This window comes from Cariama cristata, unplaced genomic scaffold (genome assembly GCF_000690535.1).
Source record: "Cariama cristata isolate BGI_N322 unplaced genomic scaffold, ASM69053v1 scaffold31620, whole genome shotgun sequence".
Classification (NCBI taxonomy): domain Eukaryota; kingdom Metazoa; phylum Chordata; class Aves; order Cariamiformes; family Cariamidae; genus Cariama; species Cariama cristata.
The window spans coordinates 5,230-28,504 of NW_009593493.1; the positions used below are offsets into that span (position 1 = coordinate 5,230).

Consider the following 23,275-nt stretch of genomic DNA (forward strand, 5'->3'; position numbering starts at 1 on the left):
TGTATAGCTGGCCTCAGGAGATAGTACTTGCTCTTGGCATGCAACGTACATCCATGCACCATCCACTGAAAAGACATATATATAAAACATCAAGTGAAGTAACTAAGATGCTCCCAACCAGCTGGAGAAATTTATCTGAATTCAGCTTTACGTTTTCAGAGGTGGATTTATTTTCTGTCAGTTTCTTACAAAGCCAAGAATCAGATTCCAATAAAGAATTTCTTTAGCACCTAAACTTCTTGGTCACGTGAAATGCTGATGGTGGGGGATCAGGGGAAAAGTCTCAGAAAGCTCCTAACTTTACACCTGTGGCTGTAGTTGGCCTTAAGTGAACAGCTCAATTAATTATTAAGCAGTTTGCTTAGGGATTTAGCAGGGGAACAAGAGGACAAAATAATGAGCTTCTACTATACCTGCCACCTCAAAAGAAGGCAGAGTCACTTGTGCAACTTTTCTTAAGAGCAGATTAAGATTTGTAGCCTTATCTGTGGATGTGCTTTAAACTAACATTTAAACCAATCAGGCTGAAATTTACTACCACTTGTGAGTAATGTTTGAATTAGGCAATTTCTAGAGCCAAAAAAATTTAGAAAGAACTTAGAGAATTACAGATGCTGTGCTAATTCTACGCTAACCTGTCCCTAAACTTAAAAGGCAAAAGAAGCAAAAAGAAGTCAGGAGTTAACTGAAAACCATTCCTTACACTAAAACTCACCCAAGCTCCAATACATTATGCTTTTTCTCATTCACAAGAACACTTAAAATGTTCAGACAAGTTGGTACTAAGTAATATCCATTAAAATATTTAAAGTGTTAAGTAAGTGCATCTGTCCCATTTGTAATCAGGACTGAAGTGGCAGTTTCTGAAGTCAGAATCTACAGCCACAGCAGGTTTGAGAGAGACCTTGTTAGGGGCAATAAACCCTGGAGGAGTTATGACTGTAGGGGCTCTCTTGTGTCATAAAAGTAGAAATAGCATTAATATGCTCACAAGTCATGTAGTATTAAGGTACTCGAAGGACACATTTTTATTCCATACAACTGTAAACCAAATTCAAAATATTATAATCCTAACACATAATATATACAGCTAACTATACTTTCTAAAATAAAACATGGGATTACATTTTTTGTTTCAAATACATTTATACCTATCAGCCTTTTTAAGGAATTGTTGCCAAATCCAGATTAAACTCTTAGCAATTCCCTTCAGTTAATGCAAAATCAAAATGAGGCACTGCTTCCACAGCTACATGCAATACTCACTGTTCAGAGCTGCACCACATAAAAAGATTTAAGTACATGCTAGTGAACATAACTTTGAAATTTCCTTTATTGGCTTCTTTAGGTGCTTCCCTAAGATTTAAAGAGACAAAAAAAGTCTTACTTTTAGTAATTAATTATTAGAGCTTTTTGATCCAAACAAACTACACAGTGACATGCAAGCTTCTGATAACCCGCATGTTGCACTAATTTTACATTAAGAATCACAGTTACCATATTAACAGACTTCAAACTGCAATAACCTGAATTTTTGGCTTAGCTTTTCTCCGATTTTCTTCCCTCCCATTTAGACAGGAAGAAAAACTGTAGAAAGTATTCTGTAGAGGAACTCACTGATATTTTGTATTAAAATCCTGCTTCTAACAAGACAATGATAGTTACTATATGTATTTTAACTGAAGGGCAACTAAGACTACTGTAAAATCAAGCCCCTATGATGGAATCTTTGTCTACAGCAACACTGACTTCATAGTCAGGTAACTTCTAAGATAAAAGAGGAGTCACATTTTTGCTGTGTAGCCCAACACCTGTAACTAAACAAGCATCAAGACAAAGATTCATGACGTGAAACAGCTGAGGTTAAAAGTTCCTTCAGCTATTTATCCCCCTAGCATAACTAATACAAGTAAAGCTTCCAATACAGAAGGGATATTCTCCAAAAGTAAACCAGAAGGAAACCCCACATGTATTATCATTACCTAAAAGAAAAAAAAAAAAAACACCACAAAACCAGAAAAACAACTCAGTATTGATGTAGAGGGTGGGCTGAACTAACTAAAATAATTCATACTACCCCAGTGTACAGCATGGGTAGAAAGCACAATGGCGTCAGATGATTTCTAACTTTGCAACAGCCTGTAGCAAAGGGAGACCAGAATTCTGCCTGTTGTGGGTGAAGTTTCTTCTTCTACTCTCAGCAGGTCCAGGGCTAGATCTGACCTACGGGCAAAACTGAACAGTTATTTCTGAACACATTTATGCCTTGAATATTCTATTAATACAAGGCCAAAAAAATAATCTGTCTAAATTAAAGATTTTTTTTCATGGTAAATGGTATTAACAGAATGATTTCTTCTTTAAGAGAAAAAGTACTAGTTTTCAGGTATACCGACTACAACATATAACATCAATTCATTAAAAGGCTTCAGTAATTTGACAGTTGATTTAGCACGAACGCTGACATGTCTTAACAAAGTGCCTAACTAGCAAGAACATGTTTCACCACCAGGGAAGTCAAAGCTCTGAATAATTGCAAAAAGATAAACTTAAGATTGATGCTTCAAGCATTCTGAGGTTTGGAAATCCATACTCAAAGCTGCCCACATACTCTTAGTATCTAAATCTAGTATTTTTCAGTTAAGCCTTAAGTTATACAATTAAGCTCCATCACAAGAGACCCATCTCATTTTGTAAGAAAACCAAAGTGTACTTCCCTGAATGTTTAAGCATGCAAAACTTCATGTTCAGCTTCAAGATCTATTTGACTCATACCATCCAAGAAGGTATGATGAATAAGCTTCACAGAGGTAGAAAAAAAAACCTGAAACAGGGAAAATCCAGGTTCAGTGCCAGGTTCCTGAGAACACTGCATTTAAAACATTGTAGGAAATCAGTCAGCAGGGTTTGGTGCAGAGAAATGTGTTTTTCCTTTCCAAAACTCCTACTGAGAGAGGGGCAAGGTGCAGGGGATTAAAAAAAAAAAAAACCAACACCAAAAACAACCCACCCCCACCCCCAAAATCTTGTCTTTGTCCATATACTGATTCACAACTCCTTTCGTCTACAACTCTTCCTTCTACTCTTCCTTTGCATCCAGATTTTTTCTTTTTCTCTCTACTGCTTGGGAACTACTAAAGATGTCATTTCAGTACAAAAAGAAAGGGCGTCTTTGTTTTCATTACTGGTGTCCTAGAAGCAGTAGCATCCCCAGCAGGTCAGTGCCAAATGTCATCTGTTCTCAAGGGATCACCTTATCTACTGCATGATCAATGAAAATAAAACATTCAGCTATTTTTTTCTCTTAACAGTCTTCTCTTCAGCTTCCCCTTTAACCCTGTGTGTGTTCATGTGTGGGGTGGCAGGGGGAGTGGGAGTGGGGCATGGCAAAGAGAAGACAGTACCTCAACTGAATTGGACATAAGTAGGCTTTCATGGTACGAAACAGCACCTGCAACAACTGGCGATTTCACAATGTTTAAAAGTCCTTGTTCCAGACTTGAAGGCACTAAAAGTTACCCAATAAGACAAATAAGTATTTACCAGTACAAAAGTCAAACATTTCAGGCTTCTGGTAACAAGGTAGTAAATTTAAATCTTTAATCATAATTTAAAATTAAGTCCAAGGAACCTTTACTGTAAATTTCACTTGAAGAAAATTAGTAATTTTATCATGTCCTAATAGTCAATACACCTGTTTATAAATAACTGTTAGATCATTTACTTACTCAAATTCTTAAGACAGAGAAATAAAAATGAAGAAATAATTCAATTTAACACTAGACTCATTGCCTACATATATTTGACCTGCTAATTTTGATAGCTGAACGCTTTCAAACGCTTTTTCTTTCTTCCCCTTCCCCCAGGCTGATAATCCTTATGCGATTAAATTTAAAACAAAACAAAACAAAACAAAACACTTCTACAAAATCTAGGGAGAATAGGAGTTTATTGAGTTCTACCTGTCTGAAAAGTGCTGGTGAAGTGTTGCCATTTCATGCTTTGTCTATATAGATAAGTCGAAAGAGAAATTGTTGCAAAAATCAGCTCATTTGAAAACCGAACGTTTCTCCAGAACTTCTTACCATTCCTAAGAGAACACAAATGTGAAAATTTTTTTACACGAAGATAGTCCTTTTCATTTTCATATGCAACATCTACACTTTAAGTTCCCTCACGACTATTAAAATACTTTCAGGCAGTATTAATATACAGAGAAGCAATTAGTCATACGTTCAAGAACCCAGGTATCCCAGCTCTAAAAGTGCATGATTTAAAACATTAGTAATGGAATATTTTGAAAGGACATTCTTATTCAGTATTAATGCATGCTATTATTACAAAAGTACCCATTGCATATTGTAGGAACAACAATTTTTCTTTTGTCAACAACAAAAAAGCATGCTGAATGGTATCAGATCAGTATAAATCTATTTTTAATGAGGTTCAAGACACTGTTCAAGACCCATTAAGAGCAGCCTCCTCCAACTGTGCACCAGTGTAAGCTTGCACAGATGTTACAAAAGTTTTGCACTAATGTGGCTTAGACTGGCCTCAAACATTTTTAAAGCAGGGCATTAAAACTGAATCTTGAATTTTAGTAATCATTCATTTAATTTGTTTAAAATAAATATTAAAAGACCACTATAAGAATTAGGCATAAAAGCATGTTAAGTAACAAAGTTAGGCCTAAGTAGCAAAACATACAGGTATTTACACAAAAGCTGATTTGCTGTGGTTGTCAATGTTGAGAAGACATCAGAATGTGGACCATGTGCTCAAAAAAACAAGACGAAAACAAACAAAAACCCTGGGGAAGAGTAATATAAATCCCACGTCAGCACAACTGCAGAAGTTATACCCCAATATAAATGGGTCAACTTGGTTTAATGTGAGGAGCAGTCGCAAATAAACTAGCCTATTTGTAGTCATTTTAGCAACTGGACTAATTAAAATATTTAAGTTAAACTGCAAGTAATCCACTCCAAGTCAACAGGGTATTTCTATAAAGCAGCTGATGACGCCAATTTTCTAAATGGATGATGAGGAAATGCACAGAAAATCCAAGATAAAAGAGCAGACGAAGACGTGAAGCATGTGAAAATGATGCAACGAAACAATATATAAATTAAACAGGAATGTTTAATCAAGACAATCCTTTTCTTTTTTTTTAAACAGAGGTTCTTCAGGAAATTTTTTAAGTGGAAAATGAAAGCCTATTCCCACAATAGTGAGGCCATTTCTTTTAAGCAGCTCTGTTGTACAACTGTTACTGGGACCCTAAACAATTTAAATTGTTGCATATTGGTATTTCTGAACTATAAAGTTTTAAAATATTGTATAGAGTTTATTTGTGCTCCACATATCGCAAGCAATTAACAACACGAAGAAAGATTCAATTCCTCAGCTAGAATACCAAACTCTATACCAAGTATTACATGTACACAATACTTGCACAGTGACAAGCACAGGAAAGTACTAGTTGAGCACTCACTTTCAGAACTCCATACCAACTCTTAAAATCCACTTCAATTCTCCCATGCCACCTAGTCTGCAATTTAAGGCATCTCCACACAGCCATCCACCCACCCACCCACTCCCATACACACAATTTACGTTGGAGGTGTTTACTCTTACAAAAAAAATCACTATGTCAATCAGGTACCATTTATTATTTATCCCTATAACTGTGTCAGCATTGAGATATGACAGTTAAACCAGTGTTAAATCAATACAATATTTACATAGCACAGCACATTAAGCTTGAGACACTCATTTGGGGGATTAAAACCACATTTTAGAACAGGACAAAGGTCACCATTATTATGTGTTTGAAAACAGCTATTTACAGGTCCCTATGGTATAACTATAGTCTGTACACTGTTCCAATGGGGCAGGCAGAAGCAGGACAGGCATTTATTTTGAGGGATCTTAAACATACAATTTGGAAGCATATTGTTATGCTACCCTGAATGCCATAAACCACCTTAACATTCTCCAAGGTGGTCTCATATCCTAGAATGGCATGTCCAGCTGATACAAAACAGACAACACAATGTTTACTTTATGGAGAATTTTTACTCCAGCTATTCAGTCATCTGAACTTTGAAGGCAATTCGTCCCAGAAACTTGTCACGTTCATCTTCATTTTTTAAATTAGGTGAGCCCAGGATCTTACACTCAATTGCTATTTCTTCTTTGGTACTGTTGGAGTTAATTGCTAGTTGAACAGCCACTAGAGGCTGCAAATAGTGAGCCTAGTAAACAGAAAGATGGGGAAAATATTTGAGATACCAGAGTAAATCAGCATTAAAATTAACATTTAATCCATTAGAACAGTTAAGAAAAAAGCTAAGTAAGAACCCAACTTTTCAAAGCCCAATCTGACACAGGTAAGGCTTTTTTTTCCAAGTTAGATAGTCAGGTATACATTCTTCATACTATTTCTTAACCAATACATTCAACATCATTTGAATAACAGACAGTATCTTGAAATGATAGTTTTCCTCCTATCCATTCCATTGGCTCTTCTGTTTGTTTTGGATTTCGTGTTTGTGGGTTTTTTTGAATCTGCTGTAGAACGTAACTTTTCTAGCATGGTTTTAAGTGTTTTTTGCCAAAAGTATGATTCAACAAATACTAGTAAACTAGCTTCCCTTCTACCCTATCCCATTTACTTGTTGAGCAACAATCCATTCTAAAATGTATTATCTGTTTGACAGCTTTACACAGAAACCTTTCCTTGAACATTCTGACAGTATCCTGGTCAATCATATTTGGTGGAACAATTACAATTCTTGACTCCATTCTCTATAACAAAAATTAAAATTAAAGAACAAAGCCAGAATTAATTTTTTTTTTTGTCAACCCAATATTATTTCTCAAGTCCAATTCAATTAAGACAAATTGAATTCTCTTGTAAAGTGCTTATGAATTAAAGAAGAGCTTATTTATTATACACTGTTAAAGCAGCATTTCATCCAATATTCATAAAGTATTTCCCTAATTTGTTTATATTTTAGGTCAATACTGCTGAGTGCTGATTAAGCAAAATTATTTTTTTTCTTGGTAAAAATTCATATAAGCCAGTGGACTAAATATGACACTACAGTATTATACAAGTATAAGCCTTAAATTTTAATAGAACAAAATTTTGCATTAGATTTTTTTTCCCTCATTAACTTAAGAGACTCCTTAACACATTTCTGTTATTTTTAGGCTATCTTCTCTACTGCTATACCAAAAAAAAGCACTAGAGAATACTCAAAGTCTCATTTACAAAGAATGATGGCATAGAAGCTGATATGCTAAAACCTTTAATGTGAAGTGGATTGAAATAACTGCTTTCCTTGGATGGTGATTTTATTAGATCAGAAATTTTCCTGTGCTCCTACAAACTTCAAACTGGGAGAGGGAAATGCAGCTCGGCAAGGCACCCTCAAAATTCTCCGATTGTAAGCATGATGCCACACTTGAGGTACCGAAGTTTTCTAAAAAATCAGAAATAAAATTCCTGTGTTTCTTCAGAGGGGTCTTCTCATTGCCGAGATTCTTCAAATAGGTACATAAATTTCCATTATGTTTTGGAGACAGATGATACCAGAACAGACTTTTATTCAATATAAAATTTTGGACGAAGAGGGAAGAGAATCAGCATCCTCATTTAGCACTACAGATCATCTAAAAAAGGTAACATTCCCTAAGGTCAGGGAGTTGGGCTCATTGTGCTGAGCAGCAAAAGGAAAATAAAAAAAAAGCATTCTGGACCACGAAACTGTAGATATTAGTACTTTTATGGCCTCTGCCTTAGCACAAAAGCAGGAACATTAGTTGAATCCTCTTAACTCCTTTACAGAATAAAGTAATTCAACAATTCCACACTGGTATAATATAAAAATTCTGTTGTATAGCCAAGAAATCAATCCAGTCTTTTGAGACTTAGTCAAATACTTCAATCTCTCACAAGTATTCTTACTGCCTCTTCTTTTTCACAATATACTAGTATTATGAGAATTGAGCCCCACATAAGCAAGAATCCCTCAAACCATAGCCCCTATCCCAAATGATAAAGTCAACATGAAAGGACATTGAAACAAAAACTAAAAATTAAAATTAATTTAAAAAAAGGTAACGCTTTTTCTTAATCATCTAAGTCAAGCAATTCAGTTTTGCCTGACTTCATTACTCTCTCTCATAATCTTTCCTCTTCCATCAGTATAGCAGCAAGACAGGAGTTTTGTCAGAAAAGTTCTTCATCCCATCTTTGGTAAAAACTACCTCCTGACATCTCAAGGTCTACTGACGCTGGAGTTTGTGTTTCTTAGGGAAGCCATGCTCTCTAAAAACGTACTGACTCTGCCTGTTGGAAGCACAGGTTGTCAGTCTTTCTCTAATCTTATATGTCTAAGGAAATGCATGGTTTACCAATTCAAAAAGTCTGGCAACAAAATGGAAAACAGAACTACCCCTAAGTAAAAGGAAAGCAAATGTTGAAGAAAAACAAACTCCTTACTCATTAATAAAAGCCATGCAAGGATAAAAAAGGGTTATGTGAATTGCTGTGAATAAGTATAGAGCACAATGGCAAAATAACTCATAAAGGAATAATATAGTATAAAATCACTCTGGGGAAATTTTAAACATAAATCTATTCGATCCATGGTATACCACAGTGGTTGTTTGTAAAGTACTTTTATCTTCAGTGGTGAAGAGTGAAGATGTCTATTAGACCAAAGAACTTGGTCAATAAGAGGCAATATAATTTTATATTTGATAAAAGGTACAGATTTTCTGTATGTAGTTATCACAAGCTGATGGAAGGAAAGAAAAAAAATAACTAAATTCATGTTTGAAAAGAAATTGGAGTTTTAACTGCACATATTCTGTGTCCATAAAGTAGTCAGCTTTGGGGTTTTTTAAAACATAAGTGTTCTTCAATTAGATAAATAGAATTTATGTCAGAACACAGTAAGGATAGATGGAGCAAGTAAAGAAAAACAAAGAGAAGAAAATTTACAAACAAACAAACATACATCTATCTGCTACCTTGAAGTGCGTCTTCATAAAACAGACCAAATAGAAAACATGACCACAGATCCACAAACAAATATAATCAACAATACCATAATGAATTATAAACTTAATATCCTATACATAAACCCCAAGGATTATTTGAAACCATATTGTAATCTGAAGAACCAGTTTACTTTTCCTGCCTTTCCCTGCATTCAAAAAGATTCCAAGAGACATCAGTGACCAAAAAGCAGCAGATGCCCTTAATACTGCTAGTATACAGCCTCTTCTTCATTAGGACAATGCCCAGTTTATTTCCTTAGGTCTGCTAAAGCATATCTCTAATCTCATCAAGCACTGTGAAACTTCTGCACATGCAATATTTCTTATGAGTACCTCATTACAAAGTTCAAACTTCACAATCAATCTGGTACTAGTAATTGTAAATGTAAACAGAAACAAAACATTTACAAAATGAAGACCATCATTAAGGCTTACTTACGTGCAAGCTTTTCCCATAGTATGGAAAGTACATTAAGTCAATCAAGCCATCAGGAGGAAAATAATTTATCTCAACCATGCCTTCTTCCTGTGATTGGAGATAGCAACAAAATTAAAAGTTAACATCTGCTTGCATAAAAATGAATACAAAATTAGAATTATAACCCAATAATAAAGAGCAAGATCCCTAAAAAAGGGAGCTACAAACTCTCAGAATAACTTCCAAACCAGAAGTATTTTTGACAAACAAGTTACATGCTGCACACATCTGCTACAGTAAGGATTATTAACAGTAGTATTTAAATTAGTAATCAAGTCAAGACAGCTTGCTTTCATGTTTCCCTTATCAGTCAAAGAAAAGGGGAGAGGGGAAGAGGATATTCATGGCAATGAATAATTTAACAACAACTAAAAAAACCCCATATATAAGAAAAAATCCCAAGTATCCAAAAGCACACCTGTATATTTTGATGAAGCAAGAGCACATCCATCTTTAAGTTACAGTTAAAGATGAATTTCTGTTTAAAGCCAGGTTTTTAAGTCTCTCAAATTTGGAACGCTACAACCCTTCACAAAGAACTATAGCCCCTTCCCTGCAATAGTGTACTATTTGTAACACTTGTTCAACTAGCCTTGGAATACAAGCTACTTAAAAGGAAATCCAAGTTTAAAATGGTGGTATTACTAGTGTTTCCATGTGTCATCCCCACCTTAGAGGAACAATATACATAAGCATGTCTTATCGCTAGACTTTCCCCTATAATCCCAAATCTTGTAGTAAGAAGCAGCTACCTACAAAGTTGCTGCCTAATTTCTGACTAAGGAGTCGCCCAATCTGTAAGGTACGCAAAATATGTATATATGATTGAGCTCTCCCAGACACAGGCTATCAGTACAGCGATACACAGACACATCTCCCTGTATTCCTCAGGACTGTGTACCCTGGCAGGATGTCAGACTACCACCAAGTTCAAACCACTAGGAAATGCCCACATCTAATGTGACTTTCTACCATAAGCTAAACATTATTACCATGATAAAGGGAAATGTCACTAAAACTCCTCCCCCAGAATGCTAAATGTACCTTCAGAACATCACTGCTTGTTCAGTGTAATTCACAAGTTCAAAGTGCAACTGTCATTGTTTTTTCTACCCTGCCATATATGACAGCTGCAATTTTAAAAAGATACACCACAAAGTTCAGAAGACAACTGCAGTTAATAGAACTAAGCAAAAGAGGAACACAAAGATCAAAAAATAGTAAAGAATAAACCACAGCTCAAGAATACCTTCTCTTCACCTCCTCAAAAGAGCATACAATATGTTGTTTAGGATATGGCCACATTCTTGTTCCTTTGCAGCCTGAATTATTGCAATTCTTCAGTATATGTTTATTAAGTATTTTGGACCTTGAGCTAGCAAATATAATAACTAAGTAGAAATGTGTTGCTTTTCACCATTATTCTTTATTTTATTTAAAGCTCATGCAGCTGAAAATACTTATTTTTCCAATACATTTCTGAAATAATGGTTGAAAAAATCAGCACACAGAGTAACGTAAGAAAGATAAATAGGAGCAGAGCTTTCTGGAGTAGCTAAACACAAGGCATGCATGCAGTCATAAATACATACACATTAGGCTATCAATGCAATAGCAGAGAGGTTCTGCGACATGCAACTGTCTTCATGCAACTGCTGTGGGGTTTGGAGTTTTCTTAAATAATTAATTAATCCTAATGAATATCCCTACACCATTTAAAAAAAAAAAAAACTCCAATACCTAAACAAGCTGCATTTGCCGAAGAGCTTCAAGAATCAGTCCATTAGTGAGCATCACTTTTTGTGCTTACCATTTACAATTTTCACAAAGATTGGCAGGCAGACAGCAAATCTAAAAATCAGACCACTTAGCTGGACAGATAGACTTCCACCTCACTTACTGGGTCTTTATTAAGACTGTGTCTTAGAAAGAATAATTTTGCAGGTGTTAAAATAATGTACAAAGACCCAAGGAAACAACTTGGGCAGGACTGGTCTGTAATCATTTGAGAAGAAGAAATGCTATCATTGCACAAGATAAAGAGCAGTATCCATTAGCAGAAACTGTAAAACACCTGAGATTTCAGTCACAAAAAGCACGGTAACTCAGATGCTGAGTATGTTGACAATAGCAAGGCATGTAGTGTCATTCATACAGCCATTCTTCATTCTTGTAAACCAGAAAGCGATACCTAATACAAAGTCAAGACAGTCACTAAACAGCAGAAATATATACATTTTGAAATTAAGGCTATTTTTTCCTTTCTGTAGTGAAAAAAAAAAAAAAAGCCATGCATCAAATCTACCAGTTTTCAGTAAAGGTAGTTTTAACTTGAAAGAATACGGCTGCAAGATGTTCCAGTGCACATGAAACTGCACACCTCCAGCCCCAAACTAAAGACCTAAAATGCTAATCTTCAAACTTCTTGGAAACACAATCCTTTTTTGGCTTCTTTCTCTCTGTGGAGAACCTCAAGACTACAGCAGCTCAGTTCCTCCAGGGTGCAGCAGTAAGAACCTGCTGTAATTAGTGTCTGACGCTGCAAACACTCACTTTCCTAATCTACAGAAATTACAGTGATGACAGTTACCACTATGTGGGGGCAGAGGGGGAAGCATCCCCGACTATCAAGTATGCTGACTTTGAAACCACAGATTGATCCAAAATTTTTCTATTTTAAAAAATCCCATAGGAAAAGTGCAGGGAGAAGAAAGAATTGCCTCACAGGAGAATGCCTGAAGAACACAAATTTCAAAGTGAAAAACTTAAATGACGTTTCAGGTGACAAGGATGGACAGGATGCACAGACAGAAGCTCTTAACCTTATTTTGTATTTGACAGACTTTTCCTCTTCATTAAAAAACCAAAAATCTCCACGTAAAAGTCAGAGTGTATTAAGTCCAGGCAGACACTATTCCAAATTGCTCTCAATATATGTAAAACTCTGTAACTACAAAAACCAAGAAATATTTAAGAAGACAGATGAAGGGGAAAGTAAAATTGGTAAACAGCAAATCTACACATTAAAAAAAAAGTCTGCTCTATAATGAAGATAACATGATAGCAGGATTTCCTCTCTGCTCAATTAAATCACCTTTTAAGCAAAACCCATCTTTGTTACTTAGATGTTAAAGAGTTCTGATGTAAAATTTAAAATTACTAGTAAGTTGCATTTGTGCTCTGAACTGCACAAATATGCTTATATATTCTAGGAAGCTAATATCCAGCACAGGGTTTATTTTCAGAAATGCGTGTCACATGGATTAAACTTTGCAGTACACCCTGAATTCTTTTAATCCCCATTTGCTGACAGCAAGAGAGAAGGAAAAAAAAAACCAGACCCAAAACACTGCAACAGAACACATCTGTTACTTAAAGATTAGGTAAACGCCCTGAACAAGAGAGGCAATAGAGAAGTACAAATGACCACTATACTTCAATTTCTGTTATGAGCCAGCATTTAGGGAAGGTTCAAGTACAGTGGCAGATGCAATGCAAGATGAATTATAAATTCGTCTGCAAAATGCACAAAAGCCTACTGGCTATCCTTCTCCACCTTTCCAGTGTGCACACAAGAGGGTCACAATTCACATCCTTGCATCAACAAGATCCAGAAGAGCCACAAGAAATTATTTCCAGGTAACCATTCATCTTATCCACTACAGAAGAGGAAAAGACTATTATACAGCACTCATATCCTAAAGAGTCAAAGAAATAAAAATGGAATTGGAAACAAGGCCTCATAAGCTGATGTAAATAACAGTGTAATCCTTTAAGTTTAACTAAGAGTTTCAATAAGCAAGGGGCGTAGCAGAAAGAAGCAGACGTTCTGTAAAAATGAAGCATTGACAAAAGGAGAAAATTAAAGTTGTTGATGCTGCTTCTTTGTTGTCTACAGAGAAGGATGAATTGTAACCAATACTTAAGCCTTCCTAAGCAGGTAAATAATGAGCTAGGGTGAGAATAGGCTAATTAAAAACAAAATAGAAGCATTAAAAGTGGCAAAGCCTGACAAGTATTTCCCCTGGAAGTCATTAAAGAACTATTAAGATTAATAATCTTAAAATTTAAAAACACCACATTTGTGTAGATCAGAGAAGTTCTAACTAGACATGGTAAAAAGCAGTACTCCATACTTAAAGAAAGAGGATGTAAGAAAATACATACCATAATATACAATTTATTTGTACCTCAAAAGGTAAAAGAAATAGCAAAAAACCCCCACCATGATCAACCAAGTTGTTATCAAACTTATTCTTTTGCTAGTGAAATCAGCTAAGAGGATAAGAAAAAGCATTGTCTGTGGTTTGCTTAGTATAGCTTTTACCACTGTTTCATAGAGCATCCATATAAGAAAGCTGAAGAAATACAATCATCATAAAATAGGATTACCATCAGTATTTTATAAGTCACACGAACATTAGTTCTCAACACATCACAAGGCATTCTGGGTGGAAATGAAGATGATTGTTCTGGACCCTATTCAGTGTTTTCAACAAGGATTTGTGAGATGTAAAAGAAAGTTCATTCATTAATGGCACCAAGCCATAAGTAGTTCAAAACACTTCAGAGAACTTGATCCTATTAAAATGATCATGAAAAATTACAGAGGGGGGGCCAAAAATAGCAATATGAAATTCATAGCTCTGAAATTCAAGAAATCACATCTACAAATACAGACTGGGAAATAACTAAAAGAAAAATCTGAATAGTAATACGATTAAAATAAAGACTCAATGTATTGCAAATGGCAAATTTACCTCAAGAGACATTATTACTTTAAATGTGATGAAAGAGGGAAAAATTTTGTCATTAATGATACCTCAGCTAGAGGCAAACTTCTGTCCAGTTTAGGATACCACATTACAAAAAATTATAAAGTAGAGAAGCCAAAGAAGAAAGAATACTAGTAAAAGTAGAAGGAACTTAATTGCTTTATTCTAAAGAAACAAATAATTCCTTCAACAGAACAACATTTTTTAATAACAGACACAAAGAAACCAGCCTCAAATAAAAGAAGGAATCACCTTTACTTGCAACAGACTGTCACGGGGAGATCAAAATTTTCAAAGACTCCACAAAAATCAAATATTAAAATTTATGCCTACCACAGGTACCTAGGATGAAAACAGGAACACTTGCTGTATTTGTCTCATTAATTGCTGAAATTTCCCAGCCTACATTTTTATCAGTCACCTCAAGCTAAAAGCCACGACTCCATCCCTTGCTTAAGCTACTAACTTACCAAGGCTTTCGCTGCTCCCCAAGCAGGCTAAGAAAAATATGCAGAAGTCAAAGTAATTATTATAGTTGCCATAAAACATTCTGCATAAATCCATTGGTACACAACAAATATGCATAGATTAGCATTATAAGTAGTTTATATTTGATTTGAAGGCAACTTTTACTTGAACAGTTACATTAGTTTCCACACTGTGTCTTACCCATCATTTATAAAATTGTCTAAGGTGCACTTGCAGCATGGAGAAAAAATAAAAATACAAGTTATGAAATGGGAAAACAAAACACAACTCACAATAAATGAATAAATAAATATGACCACAAATAACATGTATGCATTTTCCTCAACTCTGAAGCAAGTTAGGTAGTTCAAATACATCTAAAGATGAAAGAAAAACAACAACAAAAGAATATTTTTATAAGTACACTGAAGAAATTAAAGATACTAAAACTAAACTAGACATACAGTAGGAAGAAAACAAGAAAAAAGTACAAAGTCTAACAAGAAAGAAAGAGAGTGAAATAAATGTTCTGACACAGTATATTACTTCACTTTTCATCCTAATCACAAGGAAAATTAACTACATACTTATTTCTTACATTCAGAACTGACCTTAGATGTACAGTGTATACGGGGTTCTCCTTCAGGTTTTAATCCAATTATCTAAAGGAGAGAAAGTTAGAATATTTATTGACTTTCTTCCCCTTTCCAGTTTTACAGACTGAATTTGAACTTTACCCCCACTTAATATGACAGAGTTCATACAGGGAGCAATCTATCTAGGGTCATTTTTATATGAAGCACAATTTTAGACTAGGACTAAGATTTAAAGCACTGTTAAGTTAAAGCTCAAATAGTTACAGCGGCCACAGAAAGGACTATTTTCTTACTTCACATTCAGCATGTAACATGAACTGCTAACTGGTTTAGGCCATTAAAGTAATGTATACCATCACTGAAAAGTCAAATACTTACTCACTCAGTAAGGTTTTCATCACCTTACATAGTTTAGGAGTTACAGAATGCATTACATTCTAATTACATTTCTAGAAAACAGACATGAAGTAAAACACACTTTACCTGCACAGTGGTTTAGAATCTATTACATAGAACAGTAAGAAAAAACAAAACGCACTGTACTCCTTCAAACAAGGTTTTCAGATATTTTGATGCAAGTAATCAAAGCCAAGACTTGTAAGTATTAGAATGCTCAAGAAGCTCACTTCATTTTACTCTCCAAAACACATCAATTGCTAGACATTTCGGTAATTTACACTATCCCAGAAATGCAAATATCTTCAGAAGCAAACTGAACATGTATTTCAGTCCTTTTCTACAGTCATTTTTCATACAGTGGTAGTCAGGAGCACTTACACTAAGAATTAAAAAATAAGTAGGCACTTACTCTGTTCATTTTCACAAGCACACAGGGAGTTCCTTTAGAATAGCCAAAGGTCTTATCTTCCTTCCCAGAGCACTGTCCAAGCTCAGAGAGGTTAAATCGACATGCCTTTTTAACAGCAACATCATTCTGATCAAAAATCCTTCCTGGCGTACAGTTTATGTTTTGGGATTGCTTTGAATCATCATATGCTATGAAAGAGAAATAGCTTGTAAACCAACGGTATAAAGCATACAAGTAGCCAAAATCTGCAGAAGGCTATATAAACATCTAATTTATAGTTGTTACTTGTCTAGGTGTTTTCTCAAAGGACTATTTTCAGAGCACTATGTCTCTTATATCCATCCTAACAAACATTTTTCAAAGCCTATCAAGAACTGGCACTGTATTTGAATGAAAGAAATAGTATTACGAAAGAAATAACACTATCCTGCTTTTTGAATCGTATCAATAATCACAGCTTCATTATTTTCTGTATATAAACTAATTATGTATTCTAAACTAATAATGTATTTAAACATAAACAATCAAGTTTTTACCTGGAAACTAAACCAGTTTTCCCTTTGCACATGTTTCTTTTATAAACACACAGAAAAACTTCAATTATTTCAATGACTAATATTAAATTGCATCTACATTTACTTCAAGTAGTAGAACTGATGTTATACTAATATCCCAAATTGTTTCTCAGTTTCTTGTGTTTCACAAGTACACAGATCACATTGTCACAAATACTTATCTATTCACATTTAACATGTTTTGTGGTTTTGTTCCCCTCCCTTACACCCCGGCCCCAGCTAAGCATAAACAAAGTAAAATGGAAAAAGGGAAAGTTCACCCTCAATGCGAGAGTCCAAAACCTACTGAACTGCGGGAGAGACAGATTAATCATGAAATGTAGCATTCCTCCCAGGAACACTTGGCAGAGGTCTGAAACAAAAGCCTACTCATAGAAGCTTCTGGTAGGCACCAAAACTACAAATTCAGATAGATTCAAGTATAGCTTGTGTAGCTAACAAAGCAACTCATGCACACAGGTGAAATTTTACAGCACCTCCTCAATTCTGATTTACAACTTTTCGGGGGTTAAACTGACTAATATTTTAAATTGATTTCTGTATAACGAGATTAAGCATACATACAGGCACATATATAAATAATGTATGACTTAAACTAGTGATTTTGACATCCTTCAGGCTTGCCCTGTGTTACCTTTTCTCCATGTTCCAAATTCAATGTTTTAATATTTCTGCCCGTAAATACTGTGTATTAGAGTGAAAATGAATAAATTGCAATTAATTTAATCTTTGTGTGCCTCATTTTTTGAACAGGCAAACACTCAAGTTCTTAAGACTTAAGGATTCTCGCTCAGTTACCAAGCCATTTAGATGATGACTGATCAGCTAAGTCCTGATAAACTTTGCCTCCAAATACATGACCTATGTAATTTTACACACTATTCTTTTGGCATATGTACTTTCTACATCTTGTAGTATTTAAACAACCATGTCACCAAAACACTGGACAAGGACCCAAAACTCCCCATCATGTATTCCACTATTCCTCATGCTTAGGCTCCCTGTCAGATACAGATACAGATACTTACTGTTTTCTATAAAGCACATACTTTAATAACACACGTCTCTAGAGTAAGCCTGAACTTGCATCAGTCTTCATTAGCAATTGGTAACTACAAGCAAAAAAGGAAACTAATGGTCTCAACATTAAGACTCCTGAATTACCTGGGCAGTTGTAAATAACTTACTTACATTCAAGGAATTTTCTAAGTGTAGAAACATATTCTGCATATGACTGGGCATCACTCTTGTTAAAGTAAAATTCCAATGCAGTGTCTGGCTTTGGTGAAATCATAAGTCCTTAAAAAGAAAAAGCACAAGTAAAGAACTAAAAAACTTCTCTTCCCTGCACCACTCTAACTTACTCAAAAATCATATCCACAAATTGGAAAATACCTATCTGTAAAGAAACATCAATGTTACCCCTATATTCTATGATTCCACAGTACTAGAAGGTAGTTTGTGTTTGAAGCCAGTTATCAAAATCAACATTACATGAATTAATACTTAAATTCAATCCAATGTATAACTGCAACTCATAAACCAAACCCAACTGATTAGGGATAGCAAAATCAGCAACTTCATCACTTTCAATCAAAGAATTTTACTGATTCACTTCCCACTTTCCATATTCAGCAAATTAAACTTAAAAAATAATCGAAAAAAATACCCAAAACCACAACCAGAAAACTTCCAGTTAACACTATGCTTCAAAGCTTTAGGCAACATAGAGTGAAGCTATGATTGTATTACGCTCACAGAAACCCACAAGAAACAAAGTATTTTTAAAAACTTTATAATGCCTAAGGACGGCTTGAAAGATTTCCCAATCAAGGTAGACAAGCCAAGTTAGTTGTTAGTCCTTTCCTCCTTCTCCTCAAGGAGAAAGTTTAGATGTTATCTGTTTCAGGGAGAATACAAGAAACTTTATGAAACCACCGCACGCGTATCTCTTGAAAGGGGTACGCCTTAGTCAGGCTGTGGTAACTCGGAACGCTCTTGAGCTGCCTCCCAGGCTGCCAGCACCGGACACTGCAGCAGCCAGGATTCCCCCACCTGCTGCAGCAGAGCCCTATGGCTGGCTTCATTCAGCCGCTGGCTGAGGGTACGGGAACAGGAACAATCTACAACCAGGGAGCCAGGACTGGCAGGAGAAACAGGGACACAGATTACCAAATGCCGAAGTCCAGCTTTGTGTTGAAGGGTGAAAAAGGCAGACACTGACATGGAGTTCAGGCCCTTGATAGAGGTGAACTGTTCTTCTGCCCAGGATATGGGTAAAGAAAGGTACAGATTAAATCTTAGGGATTTTTTTTGTAGCAGGTGAAAGCAAAAGGCACACTCTTTGCTAATACATACAGCCCTGTACCATCAGGAGTTGTCACTAACATGGATACCTAATGCTACTATTACTCATCACAGCTTCAGTAGCAAATGAAATAGCACTACACCACCAGACATTGCAGAAGAGATTAAATCTGTTCAAAAAGGGTGTATGATTATTGCTTTACTCACACTACCTTAAGGTAACTCTTATTTAATATAAATAATTAGAATGGATAAAAACCCAGCAGTTGTGATCAAAAGATGAGTGTCCATGCATCTGTCTCTTCAAGTATAGCTGAGAACTGACATTGCAGTTCCATAAAAGAAAACAAACAAAACAAACCAAACCCCAACCTATTTTTTACCAGATTAGTTTTCTTCTAAGTTAGAATATTAAAATAGTTTGGATCAACATCAAATTTGGCATAAGGGAAGAAGCTGCAACTACAGCAGTAACTAATTGTATTAGCTTAGGATGCCATATAGTTTCCTAACCTGTGGCAAGCCCAATTAAAACTAGATTCCCAAATGAATAAAGTTTCAGGCAGAAAAGAAAACTCATCTCCCCAAATTAAAAAATAAAAATAAAATCAGGCCTTCTTTATACAAAACAAACATTTAAGAAGATAAGACTACAGTGGGAAGATAAAGTCAAATAAGTTGTCTTAATGTTGGATTGTTAATACATTACTTACTGTAGTTAATCAATTACAGTAAGCTATTGGAAAGCATATAGAAAGTGCAATTAAGCCACCCAGGTCTGTTAAGGGTTCATCTACAGAAATGACCAAGCTTCTCATCCAAAGGCAGAAATTATTACAAATACTTTAAACTGGGAACGAATAAATATATATATATTAGAAATTTATCATAGAAAAACATCTTTTAGATTCTAAAAAAATCCAACAGATCTAATTTAATGTTTTTTTACTCTACCTTTGTTGTAGGATTTCCAATAAATCACAAATTCTCCTTTCTGCATTAGCAGCAGTTAAATTATTTCCAGGCAAGCCACAACTAAACGCCTTCCTGACTGCCAGTCCATATAAAATTACAAATACCATTTTTGACTGCAAATTACTTTGCACCATTACAGTCATCTTCTGGCCTCCACACTGAACTGGGATTCAGCAAAACACAAGATAATGAGTAACAGGGCTGAAAAATTGCTGAAGGGGTTTTACACAGTAAGGGGGTTTGGGGGAGAAGAGATTGTTATTATCTATAGAATAATACTGCAAATGAAGGACTTAGATGCTGTTTTTCAAAGTGAATATGACAAAGTAACTGCGTCATCAATGAATGAAACAATAATTTGAAGAGATTTATTGCTTCAGGGGAACTTCAAAAACATCCTAAGAGGAAAGGACTGCTCCAATTCCAGTGGATCACAGTCTGCCTAGAGACTATGGTATAAATTCTACAGAAAAAGCTACTTGAAGGACTGATGCATAGACTGTGAGAGATGCAGGATTCGGGCTCCTCTAAAGGAACAGAATTAGCAGCCTCAACATAGGATCACATCTAGGATTGTAACAGAGATTACATTATTCTACAATTCCAAGAGGGATCTTAAAAAAAAAAAGGGTTTTAAATCATTTGGATTTGATTGATACTATTATATCCCAGTGTACAATGCAAGTCAAGTATCAATTATAAAATAAATCAACTGTGAGATTTCTGAGTATGTTTAACACAAGAGTTTGACCTACGCCATCCAGGTTTTGTGTGTAGAATTTTTTTTATACTTTAAAACTTTACAGCCAGGAACATGACATGTTTCACTGCAAGTGAAAAATGACAGAGTTAAAGAGAAACATTAAAACAGAAATAACCAATTTTATTAACTTTTATGTATGAGTAATTAAAGACATTGTTAATAAAAAAATTTAAGTCAGAATGTTACAGGAATTCTTAAATTAAAAACTATTGTGGCATACATACTTTTTTTAAACAAATATCCCTTATGACTTATTTCAAAACAAAGGAAAATTAATGAATACCCTGAACTGCAAGAGGCACAAGAGAAAAAGATGTCACAAGTCCAGTATTACGTCACAGCTACCCACAGCTCCATCTACTACCAAGGTTCTGACTACTAGAAAGGAAATGGGGAGAAATGGTCAACTAAGCCACCTTCTTTTTTATTTTGTTCCTTTCCTTTTATTTTTTTAAACTATTCTTTCCAGCATGTAGCCCATTCTTAGCTTGAAAAAACAGCACAAATTCTCAATAAACCCTTGAGAAGGGGACACTTGTTAGAGAAGGCCTGAACACTACGTCAAAACAAATTGTGTTCAGAATCCAGAGACATTTATCAATGTTCAAAAAAAGGAAAAAGTATTTTAAAAAAGAATGTCGTCTAACTTCCACCAAAATATTAATATTGTAGATCTATTTAGTTTTGTCGTGTTTTAAACATAAATTTGGTCCGTATGCCAAGTTATAAAACTTGAGGTATCTGGTAAAGTTTTCAGGTGCACCCAATCATTTAAGTTACATATACAACTCAAATACTTACACATTCGCCAGAAACAGTAACTAGAAAACATCTCTTTGGTGTATTTAAAGTATGAAAGATTTAGAAGATGCTTTTGCAGAGTGAAAATCCTTAATTTTTTTCCAATATGGAGATACACTAAAATAAAGCCTATGATGACAGATGTTTGTGATATATTTAAACCACTCTTCAAAAAAAAAAAAAGTAAAAAAGGAAGGGGAAAAAAAAAAGACAAAAAGACAACTACCTTATTATTAATTTTTATTTGTGCAGGGTTTGGGTTTTTTTCTGTCACATACAGCTCCTTGAACCAGACAACAGTGGGACTGGATAGGCATGTACACAAAGGAAGCAGTAGTTCCAGGAAGCAAGACACCATTTTTAGTGGCAGCTACATGTTACATGGACTCAGCTTCATCATAAAATGGGACCCTCTCTCTTCAGTGGACCCCTACATGTCGGTTGAAAGCTATCTAATACTATGATGAGAACTCTGGAAATGCCTTCGTATCATAGTCCTTTATGTGCTCTTGAGCAACTACCCCCAAAGTACAGCCTGTCTGTACTTTCTTCAAAGCATCAAATGCTCACCACAGGTGGCCTTCCATCTGACCCAAGAGAACTGGTTCATAGTATCTTTAAAGCAATTTGATTAAATGATAATCCCACTTCTACAACAGCATGTTGTGTGGGTGTGCAGGTAAAATTGCGATCTACATACATGAAAACTTCAACTGAAAATAACTTAGAGAAAAAAAACAGCAAAAGTTAGCACATACACACAAAAAGCTACTGACTGAATTTATGCTATAAATGTACTCACACCAAGTTTTACCTTTGAAACCTGTAAGTAATTGAATAATAATCACAGTTTCACATAGGCACTTCAAACAAACTCTCAAATGAAACGTAGCTGTTAAACCAGACAGAGGTTTATGGAAAAATAAACACACTGTTACCTGGACTAGAAATCCGGTCACGATATTTTGGTATATCACTGCTCAGTGTCTGAAGCATAACCCACATTGTGAATGTGAAGAGTGCTGCTAGGAAGCCGTAAAATACCAGATAGAATAGTAAGATCAAACCTGTAAAGAAAAAGCTAAAATTACTATTTTTGTTTCAACTAATTCCACCACCTATTTTGAAAATCGAAATGGGAAATAAGCAGTACAATGTTTGGTTCTGGTTCTGCCCACCCCCCCCCACCCCATCCCTTGCCACTCCTTATTGTAGTTCTAAATCAATATGCCTCTAGCATACATATGTATTGCACAGTGCAGAATAATGCATGCAAAAACATTTTCTTCATACTCTGTGTCTCTTAAAATTTAGAGGGCATTTTGGCATCTCTATTTTTAAGACATTAAAGATTAAGACATTAAGGCATTAAAAAACACTCTTTGGGCTACATAGGAAAGCTGGCAAAGATGACTAAGCAGTTCATTAGGAAAAAAAAATAGTTTCACTTAAAGGAGTTACACTTTGGTATCTGGAAAGGAAGGGGTCATAGGGATGACAAAAGAACTGAGTGAAAAGATAAAATTATTACACCAGATCCAGAACAGGTAGGAAGCGATTGGTTCTTTAATAACATAGTTGATATTTGAGAGAACTCCACACAGAGCATCCATTCACACATACGTCCTGTTACAAGAGACTTCTCAAGGTGAAA

The 23,275-nt window shown here is 35.2% G+C and overlaps 1 protein-coding gene across 1 annotated transcript; it reads right to left on the reverse strand.

Annotated features, from left to right (window-relative positions):
• Nucleotides 1-5,170: 5,170 nt before the first annotated feature.
• ATP1B3 (ATPase, Na+/K+ transporting, beta 3 polypeptide) lies at nt 5,171-22,688 on the reverse strand (the record flags this gene model as incomplete). Its single annotated transcript, XM_009694637.1, has 6 exons — nt 5,171-6,257; nt 9,515-9,601; nt 15,408-15,458; nt 16,201-16,388; nt 17,967-18,074; nt 22,560-22,688. Coding segments are annotated over 6 exons (734 nt in total), but the record flags the coding sequence as incomplete, so codon positions are not given.
• Nucleotides 22,689-23,275: the final 587 nt, after the last annotated feature.